Source organism: Columba livia, chromosome 14 (assembly GCF_036013475.1).
Source record: "Columba livia isolate bColLiv1 breed racing homer chromosome 14, bColLiv1.pat.W.v2, whole genome shotgun sequence".
Classification (NCBI taxonomy): Eukaryota; Metazoa; Chordata; class Aves; order Columbiformes; family Columbidae; genus Columba; species Columba livia.
In genome coordinates this window covers 10,408,497-10,431,363 of record NC_088615.1, presented here as the reverse complement: position 1 = coordinate 10,431,363, position 22,867 = coordinate 10,408,497, and the positions used below count along the sequence as shown (strand labels likewise).

Below are 22,867 nucleotides of genomic sequence, written 5' to 3'. Positions count from 1 at the left end.
ATTTTCCCAGTGCTCAACATGCAACTTATCAAATTCCCTTCAAGTGTTCATCACACCCATGCAAATAATTTATTCTTCCCAGCAGAAGTTTTGTGTTTGATCACAATGACAACTCACTGCTGCTACTCTGCATCAAATATATTATGGAGCTTTAAACCCCAGAGCAATAGATAAATCATGTCCAGGAAACCGACTGAGGTGAATGTCCATTCCTGCGGTCCTTGCACACAGTTACACCTCATGAACTCAGTGAGATTTAGTTACGTCAGCAAGGTCTGCAGAACCAAGATCGCACTTTTGATAAATGAGCTGTTAATCCTGAAAAGGATTAACAGATTGGAAAATAAGAAAATACCTAGCTCAAGATTATTGTTACAAGAAAGGCACTTTGATTATAAACTACATTTTTATAATTTAGAAGCCACCTGTCCTGCAAATACACATGCACTAATTTGTCTACAAAAGCCATGGGAAACCACAAACAGGTTTCAGAATCTGCTGATCAGTGTAAGTACTCTGTCAGAATAGCTTTAGTAAATAAAAGCAATGCAAAATACTGAAACATACCTAGAGGACAGAGTCTCCTGGCTGAGTGGGATTGTAGGCTGAGACCCAAATAGCCGGTAATTTGGGATGGGACAGCTTCTACAAATCAATCAGTACAGAAAGCCAACATCACACAAACTGCACATTTACCAGGCAGTGTTTGACAGCAAGGAACAAGCTACAGCCTAGAAAATTTCTGTGTATTTTAAGCCTCCATCCCAAACTTGCTCCTCATACAATTCATCTGCAGGCTGTAATTTACTAAATCCATCTGTTGTTTCTATGGTTTGCTTTCTGGAAATGCTGCATTTCAAGGGTCTGCTTGTTAGAGAAGGTCAAAGAGTAAAGCCAGCCCTTTCATTTTAAGTGACTTGAAAGAAAAGGAAAGGAAATTTATATTTAGAAATAGCAATGATTAACTAGGAAATATATTAGAGTATTAAAATAAATGACAGAATAGCTCTTACTTCCAATTAGGCTGACTTCAAGAAAAATATTTATATACAAATATAAAAGCTAGGGAATGCTAACCTATACTAAGATGAAAGCATCTCATAACATAATTCATGTTTAGCCATTAAAATGGGTGATCACATTTTTACATACTTTCTTCTTCTCGTCCTTCTAAGTGTCTGCTTCTGTGGTTTTTTCTCTAATCACCAAAACTTTTAGCAACTACTATTTGTCTCTTACCAAGCTGCCTACAGTAACTGCACACCTTCCACATCTCCACTGCCTTCAGAAACACACCATCTGCTACAACTGCATCAATGCTGGACCCACATACACTGCAAGCAGACAACTAGCAGGTTCACCACAGAGTTAAGGATACAAGCCCCCATACACATCAGTCTGAAACTGAGGATCTCAAGAGCTGAAGCCTGGACCAGGGTCCACCAAACCATACCCTGGACTGCCTGACTAAATTCAGCAACTCTGTTATCAACCCACTTGGTTAGCAAGATAAGGAGCACCAAAGCCACTTAAGAAAAACAGAAGAGAGTTGCAGGTAACTCCTGAGCATACCCCATATTCTAAATGAACAGTTTCACATACCAGTAGTGCTGTAGCCATCATCAGAGGAAAAGAGAGAACTCTGAGGTCCCTGTTTAAATACTGAGCAGCTGTGGTTGCCCAGGTGTTGGCTTCCAACTAACTAGTCACAGGTGCATCACAACCAGCTACAGTCGTACTTCAGGACTGTGGTATAGACCATGGCTGTAGCCTGAAAGGGAACAAGAATTGACACGGTAAAAAGCAGAGGGAAAACACAATTAATACAGCTTGACTTTGACCAGGAGACTGGAATCACCATCTGTATGAGTGCAAAAGTCTCCCAGGACACTTACTGGCATAAGTAGTCGGGCTTTCCGCCTTAAAAAACATCCAAAGCTCAAGTGTGCTAACGTCACGCAAGAACGCTGGTTCAGTCCTGAGTCAGAAGAACCCCTGTCACCTACTGAGTCACTAAAATCATCCCTTACAGCATGGATTTCCTTGGAGTCCCCTTTGTAAACCCTGCTTAATGTCTGGCCCTGTTTTGCCTTTAAGATTTAACATGATGGGAGTCAAAAGTCATATGATGCAATGAGCTGCTTAGTTTGTTTTCTTAGGGTCTCTTTCTTCCCTTCCTCTGACTGCAGCCCTACCAAAAGGCCTTTGTCTAAGGAGCGGAATAAGGAGCATAACAGAATGCATTTACTTATGGAAGAGCTACTCTAGGAACTACTTGCAAGCCTCTGTAGTCAGCTCCGGTACAGTTATTTGGCTTAAGTTCATCTGAACTAAGGGGGCTGACTTGGTTCAAATATATTGCACAACCAAATGATAAAACTGGGAGAGGGGGAAGGGGAATGAGTAGTGATGACACATGTATTTAACACTGCATGTCTCCGCTTTCCAGATTAGGAGGAGCTGGCAAGCTCCAGTCTGTACACATGCCAACAGCGGATGTCGGCACATATACAACACTTTTTCAGAACAACATACTGTTGAAACATGTAGTTCAACTCAAAGGCACCCCTTCTGCTCAGCTAGCCCAAAACAACTATAAGAATTGTCTTGCTTAAAACGGTAGGATTTGTAGCACAACTTTTAATGCTGCTTTAATCTGGTTTCTTTGTAGGCACTCCAGAAGTGCAGAGGTACGAGCAACCATGTTGTACTTTGTACAAGGTTTCCCACATCCATTCGAACCAGAGGAAGTGATTAAACTGTTGGCAAGAGGGAAATGGCAAGGACGGAGAGGATGGCATAACTGGTGCAGGAATACCAGCCTCCCGGCTGCTTTTACCTTTCCTCACTTTTCTTTCATTTTTCAGTCTGAAGTACAGAGAGGTATGATGCTGACAAGCTCACCCTGGCTTCTTGACAGCGTGTCTCAAGAAAATCATCAGTAAAGATCTGAAAGAAATAACATCTGCAAAATAAATAAAAATACATTCCAAGTAGTAAATGGAGTGATCTACATTCATTAGCAGAAAGCTCTGCCTTGCTGAATTCAGAATTGTAAATAAGTTTGGTTCTTCCCTTCTTATCCTTTCAATAATTTTAGTGTGAACATTTTTAAATTCAGCATTCCTCTCCTAGTCTCATGTTTTTTTCCCTGCTCCGTTTTCGCCCTCATCTCTTTGATTATTTTTCTTCTTTCTCACAGCAGGCAACAATCATAACCAAAAACAATGCAGGAAAAAAAAAAAAAAGTGCAAAGAAAGGCACCTTTTGCCATGGGTCTAGAGTTGTGCTGAATGTGTCAGAAGTGATCTATATGCCCCACATGATACGGGTGGCTCTTAGACACTGGAATAATTTTCCTTTGGTTTCTGATCTGGCCACCTTATCCCATCACCATTCTCCTGACAATTTGCTTTTCGTCTCACTTCCTACCAGCTGTTTCCATTTCTTTCTGCATAGCTCCAGCACTGGGAAGGATCACACCACAGGGACTTGGGGAGGGCTTCCTGCCATAGGACTCAAATACGTGTTCGTGTAAGGCAGGAGACTGCCAAAGCCTCCAGCTTCGCTCTGCAGAAGTTTGATGTGCTAATGTGGGGATCATAGAAAAGAGCCGCAGACGAGGTTGTCATAATAATCTGAAACTCTTTTCACTTTTCCCCAGCAGCACCAGTCTCTGCAGGTACCTCTTGGCAAAGCAGCCTCTAGTTTGAGTATCATTCCTTTCACTGCTCTCTTGAGCACCCAGAGACAACAGTTGTCCATCCAGATGTCCCAAGTCACGACGACTAAAACCACTTCACTGTCTGCCACTCCGTTCAGCAGCTCATTGGTGCCACGCAGCCCCGTTGATCCTCATTCAGATCTATCTAACCCAGGTTTTTGGAAATTATTCTTGTTAGTGCCTTTTTAACAACAGGACTGTCTGTTAGAAACAGGCTCATTTGGCCAGAAGCAGGCTGGGGACTGCCTACGTGTGAAATACGCTGCCCCATCTGACGGAGCACAGACACCTTGGGTGGGAGATGTGCGGGAAGAAGCAGTCGGAAGCTTGCTCTGGGTAACAACCTCTTAACCAGGCTTCAGCCACAGCCTGGATCACATGTCTGAGCAGGGCCTGAGCTAAAAGGACAATATTTGGATTTCTCCTGTACTTTGTTCCATCCAACGTACAAACAGGAATCCCAGGACAAAATGTACTTTATGTGAATTGTACCAAGTGTACAGCTATCGGCTTGTAAGGGTTTTGTTAAAATATAATGGACACTGTCAGAAAAAAAAAAAAATAAAAAAAAAAAGAACCCAGTGCTTTGGTTTGGTAAGAATAAGGTTTTATAGACCCAAAAATCAGCATGCTTTTCCCCACGGTTTATGGAAAAATGGTTGTGGAAGCAATGATTCTGCAAATCTGTCTTCATGGGTCCTTTTAATTTAGAGGCATGACTCATCGGAGCAGGGACTACTTGGGTGATTGTATGACCACAGGATGCAGCCCTGGAAAAGTGTTTTTGTAAACAAATAAACATGCTCCTTCCTGTTTGAAACTCAGATCTTCCAGCATTGGGCAAGTGCCTGAGAACCCAACAGTGAAAGTAATCAGAAATATTTAACACGGTGCTAGTTCCTTGGTTCAGTTCTAACAGCAAGAGTTGAACAAAACACAGAGAGTGAAAAACAGACAATTCTTTTAAAGTCCTTTAATAATATGAAGTGTTATTTGTATCAGGAACAAAGAAAATACTTGTTAAGTGAAAATTGCTTGAAGACATGGTCTTGCAACCTGACAAAATCAAAACAAAGGGTATCTTCTAAACAAAGGAAAAACCAAAAAACTGCACTGGAAGATTTCATGATGGCGTGTACCATGTTGTGCCGTACATGCAAGGAATTGTCCAAAGATCACAGTCTCCAGAATGAATTCCACACAATGGCTTTTGACATCTGATGAAGTCTTTTGAGAGCAATTATCCTCTTTTCCTGGAGAAAGCAGGATGCTGGTCCCAATCAGGACCTTTGCTACTTGCCTCCCAAGGGGGGAAAAAGGAGTCTCCAGTCCTAACAGCTGGAGACATTTTCAGAAAAACATATAGACATTTGAAAGCAAACTAAATATTGCGATGTCAGAAAGTCAATTTTCTGTTGGTATTTTAAAAGCAATCTTTTGGCAGCTGCCAGAGAATCCTTTAAGTACGTTTAGATCAATGCACAAAGTCACTTAAAGACTTAAAATCCTGCAAGATTAAGAAGGGCAGAGTGAATCAAATAGGCAAATGTCTGAGCAACTGCTTGGCCCTTTTTTCTACCGCAGACCAACAAAACTGGAGGATGTTCCAAACCAACACAAAATCCTGCTGTACCCAGGCACACACGAGGGAAAGAAAAGCCAAGTGGGAAGAAGAAGATGAAGCTTTGCGCTTGGCTTAGCCGGGTCAAGATGTTTCAGTTGCAAACGATAGATCTGTTTTAACTATTAGAGCTTGTCTAGACTAAGGAAATGTTCCTGCTATGACTATGCTGAGATAATTATACCGGTGTAAAACCCTTTGGGCAAAACAGAGCTTTCGGTGGCCTGATTTGCTCTGGTCACTTGCCAGGATTAGTTCAGCTGGTACCAGCCTGTCCTCCCCGAGCTCCTGCTCCCAGCTGGAAACCCCGCACGGGAGTTTTCATCCGTCTCATCTGAAACATTTCCACTGCCAATCTATCAGTCAATCCAGTCATCCTTATGGGACAATCATGCAAATATTTTTCCCTCCAGAAGAATGGCAAATATTTAGAAGGTTAGTCTCTTAGTAGAGAATAAAATAATTTGCTACCAAAAAAAGCTGAAATAAATCTGGTTTTAAATTAAAACATACTTTGATTTGTGTATGCATATCAGGGAAACATATTTGCTGCAAATATAATGAAATAGGAAGGCAAATGTAGGATGTTCAACCTGCCAAGGAAAGATGTGTCCTTTACCCACCTTAAATGAACTTGTATGAGAGGATAAAATGTGTCCAAAGAGAGTAAAATGGGAGCAACTCCAAAATAGTTCTACGAAATGAACAATAAAATGAGAAAACCAAACCAAAGCAAACCTTTGATAACTAAATTAAATAAATCCAAGTGCTTCAGTATGAAGCCCCTTTTAAAGAACAGAAGGTGAAACCTGAGCCTAAGAGAAGTTAGTGGCAACATTTACATCGACTTTAAAGAGAGGTTTCACTTAATATCACGTGTATGGTGAAGTCCTGTAATGCCACTGTGTGCAGTGCGGTGCAAAAATACATGTGCTGAGTTTCACACGCAGCATTCAGAGAACGTGCTGATAAATGCAGGATGAGGAATAGACGGACTGACAGACAGACTTGGTTATAATTTAATCTGGTTTACTGTTATCTGCAGGTGTTACAGTTAAAATGTTCTAAAAAGTTATTATATACCTTTAATTCTGAACAGTTACTGGAAGGACAGTTAGAAATTCTAATAGTGAAACAAACATGCTCCTTTAGACTCTTCTTATTCAAAGGAAAAAAAAGCATGTCTGAAGCACAAAGATGACATCAGAAAAGTTCCTCAATTCACAGATGGCTGCACCTTTCAAAAAAAAATTAAAATAGGAACCCTAGATTGATTTAATCACCCATACAAGCGAAAAAACGTAATGAAGATACTTCGTGCCAAATTGGTTTCTTGGGACCTTTTCCATGTAAATAATACAAATCAAACCTTGAAGTTCAGCGCAGATATGATCTGACAAGTAAGCCAGGCTTTTTGTTTTGCTTTGATCCAGCTCCAGAAATATTTTATCCAAGGTAAAGTTGTTTTTAAGTGTTTTCCATTTCAGTTTTTAATTTTGAATATTCATCATATAGGAAACTTGCTTATAGTGCTTAAAACATCAGTCTGGCTGGACTGGCTCACAGTGCCAAATGTAAAGATTTCCTTATATTTGCTCCTAAGAGTGAAAACAGAAAGAGCTCCCGATGTGACACGGGATCAATCTCAACTTGCTCTGTTGTTTTTAATGGTACAGTGAACGTGGACAAATTGAATTGAGTATTTCCAAACATCGAGTCAAGTCCACTCCAATATTTTTAGCACTTTTCCACTTCTCATAGGTGTGCTTGTAAATAATACTTTTGGAAATAATAACATAAGTAGGCCTTTGTTTTCTAAGCAATTCCCCCCATGCTGCCATTCCCTCGGGATGCTGTCTGGGGTGCCTTCTCTCGGAAGAAAATCTCCACATTTTGGGCTTATTCTGATTTTTTAGTATTTTACATTTACACTGCCATTTGTTATAATAATAATAATAATAATAATAATAATAATAATAATAATAATAATTCATTTTTACTCCATTCTAACACCAGGATGAAGATTCTGCAGTTCAGAAAAATACATATATTAAAACAAAACAAAACCAAAAACCAAACCAAAAACCCCAAAACCAAATGCTGTTGAAAATTTTCAGCGTTGTGTGTCTAATATGGATTCAGGCACCTTGCTGTAGGCATGCAGTTTTCAAAAATTCAGCTCTTGTGAATAATGTAAAATCCTCCGGATTCCCCGACTTCCACAAATTGCTATGTAGTATATTTAGAATGAACAGGACCCCTTTCCTCTTCTCACTCGAATATATGGTGTAAGGTTAATGAAAATAAGATGGATCTTTTATTTTGGGTCTTAAATATAATGCTATTAAACGTGCCCACCAGAAATGTAGGATAAAATATTTGCTCTGCTTGAAGATTATGTGATATTTGTATTCTAAGCCTCACCACAGTGGGTTTCTTTAAATAGAAGCTATACTTTACTCCTAAATTGCTTAAGGCAAAGGAAGCAGAGATGATGTTTTTATGAATGTTTAAATGCAAATGGAACTGAGAGTGAATGCTATGCTAGCTAACATCAAAGGCTCACCAAAGTCTCTGCATTAATGAGGCTCTTTGTTTCCTGGATCACAGATTACAACAGGTTTCCAACTCATTGCCAAGGCTTTATCTCCATTTGGGAGGGCTGTAAATCTCAGACGATTTTTTTCACATGCAAACCAAGAGGATCATCTGAAAGAAAAAAAAAAATCTTAAAGTAGCAAATAATTCATTCAAATGATTATTACTCAAAGTGGCTGCAGCTTATTTTATTTTCGTGATGTTTAAAAGAATGGAAATTTGCAGACGGAGTTTCCTATGGGGTAGCCCCGCTCATTCAGTTGGATGGGAGAGCTGAGCTGGAAAAAAGCGAACAGCATCCTTTCCCTCTCCCATCTCCTTTAGCCCCCCAAATCAGAACAATAATTCTATGTCATGCAAAATCAGCAATTAGCAGAAAGACGGATTTTGCTTCATTTAAATATATTTAGTACTTTTCAAAGTGGCTCCAAACTAGTTCTTCTCCTCCCCAAAAAGTAATGAGAGTATATCCCTAGTAATAATACCCTAATTAACAAGAAAAATAGGGACTGAGATTTTTAGTTTCCTATTCAAGGGCCGAATGTGACAATATATAGTATATTGGGTCATAAAAAAAAATTTACATGGCGTCATTACAGTCTGTAGAAAAGTCTCCAGGACCCAGGGCTATCTTATGCAATCTTAATTAAGGAAAATAAATATCGGTGTGTTGTTTTAAGCTACCGGAGACATGCACAGGACCTGTCGTATGTGATCAGAAGAGATGGGGAGTTTCCTTTTCCATGGGAACTGCTTAAAAAAATCTCTGACGCCGACACAGAAGTGTCTAGTGTCTTCAGAACTGGCTGCGAGATGGTAATTTCATGTTTCCTGACCCTTGGGGCCAGTCAGGAAAACTAATAATTTTCTGGGATGGAACGTCACGCCTGTGTCCTCAAGAGACTGGAGACGAGGGGGTGATGGGGGGAGTGGGGAACTGCAGACAACACCCCACATCCGGCCATGCTCTGCGGGGCCATCGGCACCCACGGGTGTCGGGTGAGAGGGGGCACCCACGGCTGGAACACCCACTGAGGTGTGGGTGTGCACACATATATGTGCTGATGTGTCTGTGCATGCACACGTATATGTGCTGGTGTATGTGTGCGCACACCTATATGTGTTGATGTGCGTCTGTGTGCACACATGTAGGTGGTGAGGTGTGTCTGTGTGCACGTGTTGAGCACCTGTGTGCACACCTATACGTGCCGATGTGTGTGTCTGTGCACGCATATAAGTGTTGATGTGTGTCTGTGTGCACGCCTGTATGTGGTGAGGTGTGCCCGTGTGCATACATACACGTGCTGATGTATGTCTACAGCTACATGTACAAACTTCTGTCCTCTGTTATTAGTTGCCAACCTGTGCTTGTAGATTTGTGGGCAAAGGTGAGTGTGCGGATGTTTGTGTGCAGATGTGTGTGTGCAGGTGTGTGCGTGCTGATGTGTTTGCGTGTGCAGAGGTGTGTGTGCCGACGTGTGCGGTTTTGTGCTCACTTGTGCTGATGTGTTCGGGGATGTGAGTGGATCCCACTGGGGTGTGTGTAGGTGTGTGAGTGCTCGTGTGGGTCAGATGTGCAGCTGTGCATGCTGATGTCTGCGTACAGATGTATGTGTGCAGATGTACACAGACACACCTGTACAGCCATGTGCATGGCTGCACATATGCATATGTGTGCTGATGCACACGTACAGACTGTGCACAGGCAGATGTGTGAATGCACAGAACCATGTGTTGATTTGTGTGCAGATGAGGGCACACACACCGTATGTGCAAATAAGCACATATGGATGTGGGTGTGCAGATGAGCTGGTGCAGAACTGTGGATATGTGTGCAGATGTGTGCATGCAGGTGTATGTGCAGCTGTGTATGCAAATAAGCACTTACAGATGTGGACACACAGGTGTATGTGCAGTGAGAGTGTGCAGAAGTGTGTGTGCACAGATGTGTGCACAGGCATTTGTGTGTGCATGCGCACACCGATGTGTGTACAGGTGTGCACATGTAAATACGTAGGCACAGATGTGTGTACAGATGTGTGCACACATATGTCCACACACAGCCGGGGGCTGCACTAAGCCCCCAGTGACACCCACCACCGGACCACTCCCCACCTCCAAACCCCCCCTAACGCAGCCGGCCCGGGATGGCGCCGAGAGTGCCGGCGGGGTCCCTCCTCCTCCCCGAGAGTGGGTTGGGGGGTCACCTCGCTATACCGTGGGCTGGCGGTCCCTTTAAGGCAGGCACGTCGGAGCGCGTGTGTACATATATGTGTGTGTATGTGTGTGTGTGTGCCCGCCCCCGGCCCCTCCCCGGAGCTGCCAATCACCCGGCGGCCGCTTTGATGTCGGCAGCCCTTGGCCGCCGCGCCGCCGCGCTCGCACTCAGGCACCGGGCGCTCCGTGCCTCTGGCCGCCGCCGGCGCCCGCTGCTCCCAGGGAAACTTTCCGGGGCTCGGGGGGGGTGGGGGGCGGCACGGGGGTGGGCGCCTGTCGAGCGCAGCATCCCGCGACGCCCGCCCGCCCGCAGAGCCCCCCGTGAGCCGCCGGGGAGGGAGGGAGGGGGGAGGAAAAGAATTTTTTTAAGAAGGAAAAAGCAATTATAATTAATTTTTTAAGAAAGGATTTAAGGGGAGTTTGAAAAGGGGGGGGGGGACAAAATTAAAGGGAAAAGTTTAAAAGTTCAAAAGGAAAGGAAAAAAACTTTAAAAAGAAAAATTTCAAGAGGGAGCAATTTTATTTTTTTTTTTCCAAGAGAAAAACAAAATTTGAGGGAGAAAAAAAAATTAATAATCGCGAAGGGTTTGATCCGGGCGGCGGAGAACAATACTCGCCGGGAAAGTTGCTGCGCGGCTCGGGAGGGAGCGGCGGGAGGAAAATGCCGCAGCTGGGCAGCGGCGGCGGGGACGACCTGGGGGCCACCGACGAGATGCTGGCCTTCAAGGACGAGGGCGAGCAGGAGGAGAAGATCCCCGAGAACGCCTTTACGGAGCGCGACCTGGCCGACCTCAAGTCCTCGCTGGTGAACGAGTCGGAGGGCAGCGGCAGCCCGGCCGCAGCCGCCGCCGACCCCGAGGTGAGCCGGGCCGCCCCCGCCGCCCCCGCCCCGGGCCCGCGCCCCCCGCCCCGCCACCCCCCGCTCTGCCTCTCTCTCTCCTCCCCATGCAGGCCATCAGGCGTGTGCAGGATCCGCAGAGAGTTTATCAGGAGAAGCTCCCGGACCACATGGATGATGGTTAGTGGCACCGATCACCCTGTTTCTGTGTGTGTGTGTCCTCATCCCTGGTCCCTGCTGGCATCCCCAGCTTGCCCTGTCCAAGTGCTTGGCATCACCGGGGTCAGTGAGCCCCTTGGTCCCCAAGCTTGCTGTCCTTCAGCCCCCGGGAGTTAAGGATGCCGGCCTGGCTGCCACAGTCCCCCCGGGAAAGCTGCAGCTGTCAGCATTGAGGTTTCCTGGTGCACCCCCAGGGGACCCTGGCACCCCCCCAACACCCTCTCTGAGGAATATGGGGCAAAAAGACTCCCAAAGTGTGCTGTAACCTCTTCGGGAGCTCTCAACAGGCAGGGGAGTCACCTGTCATAAGGCAAATAGTGATGGGGATCTTTAATTTTAACAGGTATGAAGCATCAGGACCCAGGGATGTATAAAGGATCTGCGTATTCTGGCTACCCGTTCCTAATGCTTTCAGACCCTTATCTGCCAAATGGATCTATGTCACCTCTGGTGAGTTCATCCTCTCGTTATGGAGAAGTTTTGTAGCCTCTCTCACTGCTGAAGTATGTTGCAGGTATTGTGCAGGCACCTACATGTGCTTTTCTTTCTGACAAATTGCAGCCCTGTTTCTAAAATGCTCAGGCACTATTCTGTCCAAGCTGAAGGGAGGAGGAGTGGGAATGGGGGAAGATGCTCGGCAAGTGTCAGTTTCACTCCCAGTTTGCTGGAGGAGCTGCTTTTCCAACCTCCCCATCCTCTAGGTTCCCCTTTACTCCTCCAGCAATCAAACCCTAATATCAAATGTAAGAATGCCCCTTCTTTTTTCTGGGCCCCGAGCTTTGGAGGCGAGCGGCTTCTGGTGTTTGTGTTCACGGATATATCCCACAGCTTAACTTTAGTTTGACGTTAATCTGCTTGTAAAATAGGTAGGTTTTGGTCTGCCTTCGGTTTAGGGCTCTGTAGTGGATGATGGCCCAGAAAGTTTATCTTTTGCTTCTCAAATGGCAACAGAGGTTCTTAGGAAAAGCTTTAATACTGCTAGGGGACTATTCCTGTCTTCTTCCTGTAAAGTTTTTCCTTCTCAGGTCAAACTGGCTTCAGTAATTCTGTATATTCTAATGTTTGTAAATTTTGCTATCTGAATAATTAAACTAAAGGCTTCTCTACAAAAGCTGTCATTTCCCATCACCATCTCCATCAGAACTTCAGAAAATAATGTCACGACATTGCAGCGGGCAGTTGTGCTCGTGTCGCTCCTGGGGAGCTGGCATTCCTGCGTTCATTTTGGATGTTACTTTGCGTTTGCAGCCGGTAAAGGAGAACAGAACATCACTTAGTTTATTTCAGTTTTAGTTTTTAGCCTGTAGTTTAAAAAAATAAATAATGCCCTCCTTAATTTTAACCCTTTGTTCACTGGAGGATTAGGATGTTAAACTGGTGTTATGAAAAAGGGATGAATTGTGGGGGATGAAACTCTAGAGCGTGATGGAATATTGTTTGCTGGGTCAGTGGCCTGAGTGGCAGGAGATGGGTCCCCAGCCTGCCCGTGCTCTTCTCGGGAGCCGATTTCCCTGCTGCAGACCGTCGCGGCTTTGCTGAAGTCAGTGTGCAGATATTGAGGATCTGGCAGTAAAGTTTGAAGTTTTCCTTGAGTTTACAGCAAGAAAAGATGTGTTTGCAAGGCAGGGCCAATGTACATTGTTTTAATAAAAATAAGCATTTCTTCTGTTGCATTCCAGCTCACATCTCTTCCTCCTAGTACGAGGCATCCCCCTTGCCCCTCTAAAATATTAAGTTCCTCTCTCTTCTTGATACATTTTAAATGATTATATAAAATTTGTCTTATTTAAAAGCACTTACTTTGCTCCCTGTTATAGAATCTGGGTAAATTCGGAGTTACATTAGCCCAGCAACTACTTACTACAGTAGAATATTTATTTTAATAAACCCATACTTGATGGGCAACAAAGTACCATAGCCTATTTATTAGCAATTAAGCTAAAAAGTAGATTGTGGTTTGTGAATTGCTTCTCCCCTTGATAATGTAATAAGAACCCAGGAGGTTATTGTTGGAGCAACAGACAGGAGTAAATAGGCTGTGCAGAACTCTGAGAGGAGAAAACTAAGTATCAGAGAAGGAATGATCCTGTCCCCTCGAGAGCCACAGAAATCATCCGCTGCCTCAGCTGGCTTTGCCTTTGGCCTATTCGGATCCTGCGGTGGTTTATGTTGCGTGACTTCAAAAGCCGGTTTGATGTTTTCACCTAAAAATCAGTTATCTAACAGACATGGGAAGATTTCTTCCTCAGATAAAGACTCATCTTTTGATTATTTGGTTTGGTACCATAACTATTCCGATTTATCTTTCTGGGCAATTTTGTCTTGTGTTTGTATTGACTGTGCAAAGATTATCATAGTAAAATGTGTATTGCTCTTATAGATTTATTGCTTCTCTGTATATTATATAAAGCACAGGCTATAATCTGGTGGCTGTTTTCAATAATTGAGGAGGTCAGATCTGTGACCAAAGATTGCCTATACTTAACCATTGACAAAAGTTTGTTTAATTTACACTTTAGCACAAGTGGAGTCAGGGAGGAGGGTTGTGCAAGTGAATGGGATTATGTATCGCAGTCATGCGTGCATTTGATAGTAGAAATTGTATTTTGCTTAATGAGGCTTCCTGGAAATGGTTGTTTTCAGTTAGGATTAATTTCAGAATATTCAAAAATAAAAATTAAAAAAATTAACCCTGGACTACTTTGGCAAACTGTCAGGGCTTGTCACTTAACTAATTGAAAAATATGACACAGCTCCCTGAAAGACGAAGGGTGGCCAGCATCGAGGCTGCAGGTTTTATTTTCTGCGGGCTCCTCCGAACCCGGCTGGGTGCTGCGAGCCGTGCTGGAGCTGGCCCGGAGCTCCTGCCTGCTGGGTGTGTTGCTACTGGCATTACTGGCCTCCTGCTTCCTTCTTTTATTTTCTCAGCAGCATCACTTTTGCTTTGTTTCCCTCAAGGTGGTTGTAGCCTGTTAACTGTTAGACTGCTCACCCCAGCATCCAGCTAGTCTACCAACATCTCCTGTGCTAGAATTGTCTCTTTTTACCAAAACACACCCACTTGTGTTATTTGCATGCTCTGGTGTTGCTCCAGAGTGATGCACTGAATGTGTCCGGGTACCTGACATCAGCAGCAACACCAAGCCCAGCTGATGTCCCCAGGACGTGGCAAGAGCCACCCTGCAGTGGGCAGATCCCAGGTGTTAAGCTGTGTGGGCCACCTCTGCTGCAGGTGGCAAATGCCAGATCAGGGTAATTCAGCCAGAGGGATGCTGGTCTGAGCAGGCACAAGTGGCCTGGACTGGCAGCAGAGCTGTCAAAGAGAGAAAGGAGGACTCGGGGGTGGCCAGGGTGTATAAGTGAAGGTGCTCCTGGAGCTGGGGACAAGACGTCCTGTGTTTGGGACATTGTCCCTGTGTTGGGACATTGCTGTGACCCCCCGTCAGCTGGCCGGGCTGGAGAGGGCATGTTCTTAGTGAAGTGTGTTAAGAGCATCTCAGCACAGACTGTGCATGCATCCGAAATCTCAGCATTTTGCCAGGCACCAGGAGAACTGCTCCCCACTTGGCTCTCAGGCATCATGTGCATGGTGGTTCGTGGCTCCTTCGAGTCTCCTTTCTCTCGCAAAGTCCGTTTGTTCCCAGGGTGGAATATATAGGATTTACTGGTTAAAAATCTGCAAGAAACTTCCAAATAATATTAACATGTTGAGGAACTGTTTTTTCTAAATGAAATATAAAATCATAAAACTATATCCTTTTTTAAATAGTACAAATGACTTTAAATCAAATTAAGGTACATCCTTAGTAAGAACATCAGCCTTTTAGGTGGTTACAAACATTAGAGGTCAGACATGGTCAAACATGTTAACACTTTGATCAGATTAAAATATTTTTCTTGCTACAGTTGTATAATTTAGTTTAGACCCGAGGGGGTTTTCTGAACATTGTTATATCTTGTACCTTGTGGTAGAAGGAGCATTTATAAGTTCCTTTAAGTTCCTTTTGTAAATAGGTTTATAAAATAGGGGAATGAGCTGTGCTGTCCCATTTGCAGGGCACAAAGCTCTCCCCACTCTGGTCAGTGGGAGAGCTCCCAGGGAAACTCTTTACACCTTCCGTTTACCTCTGTTATGTGTAGGGAGCATGGGAGATGTGTGAAGGCAGCATTAAAATGTTTTATGTATAAAGCTGAGGCGCTGGACTTTCTGTCTGTGTGAAAAAGAGGTCCAATAGCCTCTGTTTCTTTGCAAAACAGACACTACGTAATCTTAATTACTAAGTGGTCTAACCAGAGCTCATGTGGGAGCAGAAGGGTGGTGGTACCTTCCCGAGCTCTGCACATCTGAAGTCGCCAGATGAGATGGCAGGCTAAGGAAATAACGCCGATGCTCGGAGCCAGGTCCCTGTGGTCAGCCAGGCTCCTCGAGCTCAGTGTCTGTTCAGTGGCTTTGAAATGTCCCCTTGGGGCACGGCAAGATGAAAGCGCAGTTACTGCTGACCCGGGGCCACAGGTCCCAAATGTCTATCACGAGGTCAAAAAGCAAAAACCATGGAGCTGGGAGTCCCCTGCCGCCCTTTGCAGGACAGAAGCTCAGGCAACAGCCGCTGAGCCCTGGGATGCAGCCACTTCTGCTGCAGCCCCTTCCCCCAAGGATGCTCCATCCCTTTGCGGGAGGCTCTTGCCCCCGCAGCAGTTGGCGGAAGGAAATCTGCAGCTCAGCTGCTTCTTTGGAGAGGTTTGTCTGTCCTAGCTTGCACTGTCAGTTTAGTATTGCTTTTTCCTGTGTCGAGCTCTGATCCTGTTAAAACCAGTGGCAAAACTCCCTGGAGTTGCTGCATGATGGGGATTTGTCACTGTGAAAGGGCTGCTGTGTCCCTCTCCAGATGTTTTGCGGGGAGGGAAGGCAGCTGCAAGCAAATGGGAGCTCCACGTGTTCCCAGCAGTGCCAGCAGCATCCCAACCAGGTTCCCTGGCAGCGACAGGACCTCGCTGGGACAGTGTTCTCTTCCCATAAATTGCTATATTCCCAGCAGAAAGCGTTAGGAGTGCGGTGGCTGCTGATGCACGTCCTGGCAGACAGACAGATGAGTAATTTGTTCCCTCCTGACCAGACTGAATCCACTTCTTCCAGCTCTTCTACCTAGCTTGAAATAGGATAATGGTGAAAATAATTTTTTATATTAAAGCATAATGTCGAATAGGTGGATGTACCAAGGCACAGACAGGGCTTCCGAGGTCATTTATTGCATGTCTGATTCAGCCTTGGTTCCCCCCAAGGAAAATTCTTGTGTTAATTTCTGAGTTCATATCACACCCTCAATTTTGAAGCAGAACTTCCCTTTGAAATAAATTAGAGAGTTCTGCTTAAGAAGCAGTGACATGATACAGCACTGCCTGTGTGTGGTCTAATATAACCTTATTTTTAAAATTGTTTGGAATGAAAAAAAGAGAAAGAAAAATGTCACAGGGAAACAAAAGCAAGTTTTATGTAAATCCGAGCATGTGAGTAGGTGCACACGTGATTCAGACGGTTCAACGATATCTGCTCTCCCCCTGGGATTCCTTCGCAGGCTACCCTGGAACTGGCTTCCCAGGCATGGGATGCTTTGTTGGTGGGGACCTGTTATGAGGTTATGTGTGGTAAAGGCAGCGTTCCTGCAAGCTTCCAACTGTTGCTGTTTGTGAAGTGTTAGTAGCTCATCTGGTTGAGAATTTGGAGAGAAAAGCAAAAATGTAGCATTAACCTCAGCTCCCAAAGCTCATTCATGTTAATGATAAATATTTTTGAAATTTTAACGGTGAACAGCAGAGTGATTTTGGGGTTAGTGGGACATGATGTGTCCAAGATGAAAGGATAGATCTGGTCTGGTCTCCAAAGCTTTAAGCGAGAGAAGGGGGGAGCGGTGGGAGGGCAGCGAGGAGCTCTGCAACGCCTTCCCGCGTCACCTCGCTGTTTGCAGTCCCTCTCCTGCAGTAAGTCTACAGGCACCATTAAATTCCTGCGTTTGGGTGGAAACTCTGAGAAATCCCTACGGTCGGCTGGGCTGGCATTTGCTGTTCCGAGGTACCTGCCCAACTAACCTTGTGTGTTCCTGTGACTAAACAGACATTGCTGGGTCCGTAGGGATGACTCTTGTCTCCTCTCGTAGATAATCTGTGAAGGACCGGATCCTCATCGCAGGCTGAATCCCTCTTTATCTCTAACATGATCTGCAAGTGAAGCAGGTTTTCAGGGTATGGGTGGTGTGAGCTGCACACCAAAGATTGCAATCCAGTCCCAAGATGTGTGTCTCTGTGTACATGACATGATGGTTATTTGGTTATTGGTAAAACACAGTCAAAAGAAACATCAATGGTTTTGAGGAAATATTATGGCTTCCCATTAATTTCACACCCCCAGTTCTTTCTCTGCCCTTTGGTCATGAGTGATTCAGCAAGACCAAATTTAGTCTTCGTTTCTCTGAGGTTGGCCTTTGAGCCCCCTCACTAATTCACTGTAGGGAGGGTGAGGGAAGGACCTGTGCGTCTGTGAGCATCGTCTGTGCTCACGGGGAGGCTGTGCTGGGCAGCGGGGTTTGGGTCAAGCATGTGCTGCTGTTCAGTAATTAAACTCTCCTGCGCCATCTGTGAGTCACAGATTCCTCATGAAATCCTCAAGGTTTGTCTTCTCCTGTCTTTGCATTGATCTGAAGAGGGACTAGATGCCAGACATCCCGAGCACTGTTTTTCTGGAGAGGGCATTGTCACCCTGGGAGCTTCTCTCCATCCCACCCCTCTGAGGCTTTGGGCTGTCTGCAGCCATCACCTCGTGACTCTCATTTGCTGCTGTTTTTCATTGGTTTCCCATGCTTTTGCCACTGCAGTTCACTGTTTTCAGTGCCAGAAGATGGCTTACATCAGCATCTCTGCCAGCCTGATGTATGTATGCCCTTACCTCATCATTTACCAGTGGCGGGTGGAGGGCACAAAAACAGGAGGGTAGATACCAGTTGCTTCCTGAACAATTTGCAAAGCTGCTGAGGAAACTTCTCAGCCTGACCAAATCCCAGGTTGGTGCCAAGCTGGGTCATCTGAGTCCCCCTCACAAGCTTCTTCCAAATCTCCCTTGGAAAACTAGGCTAGAACATGATACTTGCTCATTAGTCCCTGCGTCTGGAGGATGAAATGAAGGTTTGGTAGGAGGACGGGTGACTCAGAGGGTTGGTAACAGGATGCAGAGCTGTTCCTTTCCTAGTTTACAGTTCTAATCCAGCTGAATCAGTAAAGACCGAATGCCTGTTCTGTCTGCTGGCTTGTCCAGCGGTCTGTCCGGGAGGGCACGGCTCTCTCCAGCCCCCAGGCAGGGCGAGTGTTTCATGGGTGAATGATGAGACGTCCTGGGAACCTGCAAAGTCTGTACCAAACCCAGTGTCAGCCCAGGTCTTCCTTCTTGCCTTGGGACCTGCCAGTTCAGCACATGTTGCTGGCTCGCAACCCTCCGACTTCATTTCCTAAAGGAAGTGATTGCAACATCATGTGCCTCTGAGTCTTGATTACAGCAGGATTTGCTTCTTGGTCACCTCCCGATGAGCTTGGAGAAAGAGCTCTCACCTTCACCTCCTTGCGGAGCGACTCACCACTGCTCTGGCCTGTGGCCCTTTCTCTTATTTTTGTCTTTGAGTCTTTATTATTTGTGACCATTCCCAAAGTTACAGAATCATAGAATAGTTTGGGTTGGAAGGACCTTCAAAGCTCATCCAGTCCACCCCCTTGCTATGAGCAGGGACATCTTCACCGAGATCAGGTTCCTCAGAGCCCTGTCCAGCCTGGCCTGGAAGGACTGTTCCACACTGCTTCTGCGAGGTGTTTCACAGAGAAAGTGGGACATTTGATCAAGGCTGAGGATGAGGAGGGTTAGCAAAACCCAGCAGAACTAGCGGTACCCATCCAGAGCATCCCACTGGCTGGAGATGCTGGGCAAGAGGTCACCAAAGTGGCTTTAAACCACGACTCCTTGCCCATCCACCGCTTCTGTGCTAAACACAGCTTGGCTGCAATGAAAAGAATCTGGTTCATTGTGTTTCACGGGGTCCCCAAATTAGTATTTTGTTAAACAAAACAATAAACTCAACAATACTGTGGTAAGTTTTTGAAACCAAAGTAAAGCTGGATACTAGAATCTAGAGCACTTTTCCCCTCTGGTTATAACAACTTTACATTTGATTAGATGATAGGGGAAAAAAGGTCTCAACAGTATCTCCTTTGTTCCATTTGAGAATCTGGGACTATAATATACAAAGTACATGTCTGCCTTAAAGAGCTACACAGTAATCATGGACTGACCAAGAAAAAAAAAAAAAAGACCTTTTTTTAAGTGATTAAACTTGTATGCTATATGTTGAATTTGTTTTCTGCTGTGGCTTGCTCTGAGGAATAGCGCACAGGAGCGTAAACAGAGGTTCTCCTCTGATGGGACTTACACAAAAGCAAAACGTGAAAGCCCAGGATTGTAAGGTATGCTTGGCTCAACACGAAGGGGATGCAATTATAAACACACGGGTGGAAGAAGAGCTGTGGAGATTCTTGTCCCAGCAAAATGCTAAGAAAAGATCAAAAATGTGGAATTTTTATTTTAACACTGAGGAGATGGCACTGTGGGGATTGCTTTCATGTTTAGGAAATAAGCCATTGTAAGATCTGCCACATGAAAATTTGTTGTTTTTAGCACGGAGAGGCTGATGAGTTGGTTCTCGTTACGTGCCGCTGCCCTGGAATTACTGGCGTGGGAGCAGAGATAGTGAGGAGGAGTCATTGTCTTCTACAAACCTCGCTCTGTATGACTTTGCCCTGAAAGAAGAAAGGCCAATTCTAACGTTCCAATGGGGCAGACAGTGCACAGCCCCTGAGACCAGCATACCCTAGATCAAAATTTGGCCTTTGAGCTTTGCCTTCCTGCTATAACTTACCCCATGTGGCATTGCGAGCTTTGAAATCCCCCTGTCCAAAGGGATGCGCTGATTCAGAAATCCAGGTGACATTTTGCGGGATCGCATCGTGCTGTGCCAAGCGTCTCTCTGGGGCAGCCGGTGCTGTCACACCGGATAAATTAAAATATGTGGATGAACCCTAAATCTGAAACAGAAGTAATAATACAAAATAAGACCTTTTCTTTTTTTAAAACTGCCCAAACCTTTTTGCTTAACTTTCTCCGATACGAAGCAATTTCTTTGGGACTGTACACCATATGAAACACATTATAAATGCTCTTGTAAAATCCACATCATTATACCACATGAAAGGCTGGGTCCTAAAAATAGCCATTCAGAGAGGATGCAGGCTAGTAGCAATTTCGGTGATCGTGAAATAGTTGTGTTGACATCTCTGTGCATGCACACCCACAGAAAGCTTTGACTTTTGAATATTCTTAGCAACATTTGTGCTTTATGGAATTTTCCACATTCTGGTCCCATGAATAGTCCCTTACCCAGGGGTGTTCCTTTCTGATCGTATCACTGTGTTCCTAACCCTGATTTTATTGAGAAAATGGGTAAATGTTTGGTTTTTTTCTTACAGTTTAACATGAAACTCTTTCCTTGGTATCAGTTTGACAACAGTTGACAGTATCAGTTGTATTTCCCTGTCTCCTATAAATGAAAATATTTTCCTTTTCCTTCAATAGACACACACATCCCTTATATTTTGGAGGGCTGGCACTCAGAATGTAAACCCAAAGCATTAGATGATAACATGGGGAGCCACCACATCTTCCCGACTTGTATCTGCCATAGTATTCCAAAGATGCAATCTGCAGCAATTACGCAGTAATGAATCCACAACAAAAAATTTCTTCCTCGTCCCAGCGATCACAACTTGGCTTTTGTTTTGGAATCTGGAAGGATGGAGCCTTCTGGCTGTGGGGTGTTCGCAGCAAAGCCCTGGCTGGGATAAACTGCTGTAGCTTTGGGATAGGCAACACCGCCCTGCCAACCGATATCACTGCAGATCTTTTTGAAGAGCTCATCAGATTTTATTTTATTGCCGTTGTGTTTTTGTTTTAGGTTGTTATTTGTTTGAAATCATTACTATAGGGATAGTTTTCTGAAAAAAAAAAAAAAAACCACACAAGAAACACAAGCCGTTTGAATCTTCAGTGCTGATCTCTTGTTTGCCTTGTCCTTTTGTACGTAGAGATGGGGATTCTGGAGATGTACACCCTCAAACACGAGGATGTCTGGAGGTTGTGGTTTAAGTCTGTTCAGGGTTTTAAGTGTGTGGCCCTTCTAAAACCATTTGGAAGCAGTCTGTTTCCTCAAAATAAGTTTGCTTTTGGAATTGGAGCAAAAACTTGGGAGATAGTGAATGAAATAACAGGGTGTTGAAGAAAATGACAGTGCTTCTGAAATAGCTGGCATGAAAATCATTAAGTCTGAAGTTTCATTCAAATCAGATGTAGTTGTGGTTGTAATGGGGCAGGACACAAACTCTTCAAGCAATGCAACTCTGAGTGATTCACTCCGAGACTCACAGTCGTTCTCCAGGTTGGTTTAACTTCAGGGCAGCTCTTGTCCCTTGTCCAGCTCCAGAGTCCTTTTCTCATGGAAACAGGCTCTCAAGTTTTTAGATCGATCAGTTGAATTCTTGCAGTCTGTTAGCAACTTTGAATAACCAAATGCTGTAAAATGACATCACAGAAATGTGTTTGCTGTTGCTAATTTAGCTCCCCAAAGCAGCTGGAAGGGGAGATGTGGGAGCACCTTGACAAGGCAGTAATTTTATCATGCAGTAAATATATTAATTTCTAAACGCAGCAGTGTAAGGATATGTTTCTAAGAAATGCTGGCTCCTGTTGGCATATGTGCTCTGTATAATGCAACAGATACTGATGTTCAGCAAAAGCCAGAAAGTTGTTAAACATTTCTGGCTTGAAGTTAACATCATCCTTCAGTCCTTTTGTGTTTTCAATAATTAATTTGATGGCTGAAACCAGGGTTATGTTTGGTAATGTCAGTTCTTTACTGTTCTGTTGAACTGTGTGCTTTTCCTGCTAGGAGCAGAATTCAGGTAAAATACTAAATTTGTGTTGGCCGGGACTTCTGACGGCACTTGAACACAAGAGTTGTTGTAGAGGAAATATAATTTCTTCACTCAAGACGACAGAAAATTATCTGATCTATCAGTGCCAGTTGCTTGGTTATTGGCATTAACTGGAAATGGTATATAACTACACATGTATACTTAAACTTTGCAAAATTAAATGTTTTTAAATGATCATGCACTATTTGTACCGATCTAGTACGTGGATCTGCATATACATGGACAATGAGGGATGAGGCAGGCAGCAGTGAATCCCTGAAAGGTCAGCTCCTGTATCCAAAAGTGTCACTCTTCATCCAATTTTCTTCCGAAAGCAGTGCCGCAGTACATGTCTGTCTGTTTGCCGTGGGTGGGAGCTGCTTGGGAGTTTGTTTGATATGGAGCAGAGCGATCCTCTTACCAGAGAGCACCAGGTGCTGTGTCAGACACACGTAAAGAGCCAAATAAACAGGCAGTAGTAACACCAGTTGTTTGTGTGTTAACACAGGATGTTCTCAAAATCAGGTAAGAAGTGAGGCATGTTACCGAGTTTTATAGCAGAGGAACCGGATAGTCTTGTAACTGCAGAGCAGGG

At 44.4% G+C, this 22,867-nt stretch overlaps 1 protein-coding gene and 1 long non-coding RNA gene across 9 annotated transcripts in view; one reads left to right on the top strand and one right to left on the bottom strand.

Annotated features, from left to right (window-relative positions):
* The window catches only part of LOC110359602 (uncharacterized), a 31,186-nt gene extending 29,300 nt beyond the window's left edge, over nt 1–1,886 (bottom strand). For both annotated transcript variants that reach the window (XR_002414897.2, XR_002414899.2), the window contains exons 1-2: nt 1,603–1,886; nt 568–645 (exon numbers count right to left, since the gene is read on the bottom strand). This is a non-coding gene — a long non-coding RNA (uncharacterized LOC110359602). The remainder of the gene's footprint in view (nt 1–567; nt 646–1,602) is intronic.
* Nucleotides 1,887–10,505: 8,619 nt separating this feature from the next.
* The window catches only part of TCF7 (transcription factor 7), a 70,538-nt gene continuing 58,176 nt past the window's right edge, over nt 10,506–22,867 (top strand). For 3 of the 7 annotated variants that reach the window (XM_065029981.1, XM_065029986.1, XM_065029984.1), the window contains exons 1-3: nt 10,509–11,019; nt 11,112–11,178; nt 11,561–11,667. In XM_065029981.1, the coding sequence (XP_064886053.1) occupies nt 10,822–11,019; nt 11,112–11,178; nt 11,561–11,667 (372 nt within the window). In that variant the 5' untranslated portion in view covers nt 10,509–10,821. Of the gene's footprint in view, nt 11,020–11,111; nt 11,179–11,560; nt 11,668–22,867 lie in introns of all 7 variants that reach the window. The other 4 variants (XM_065029982.1, XM_065029980.1, XM_065029983.1 and 1 more) reach the window with 3 other exon arrangements.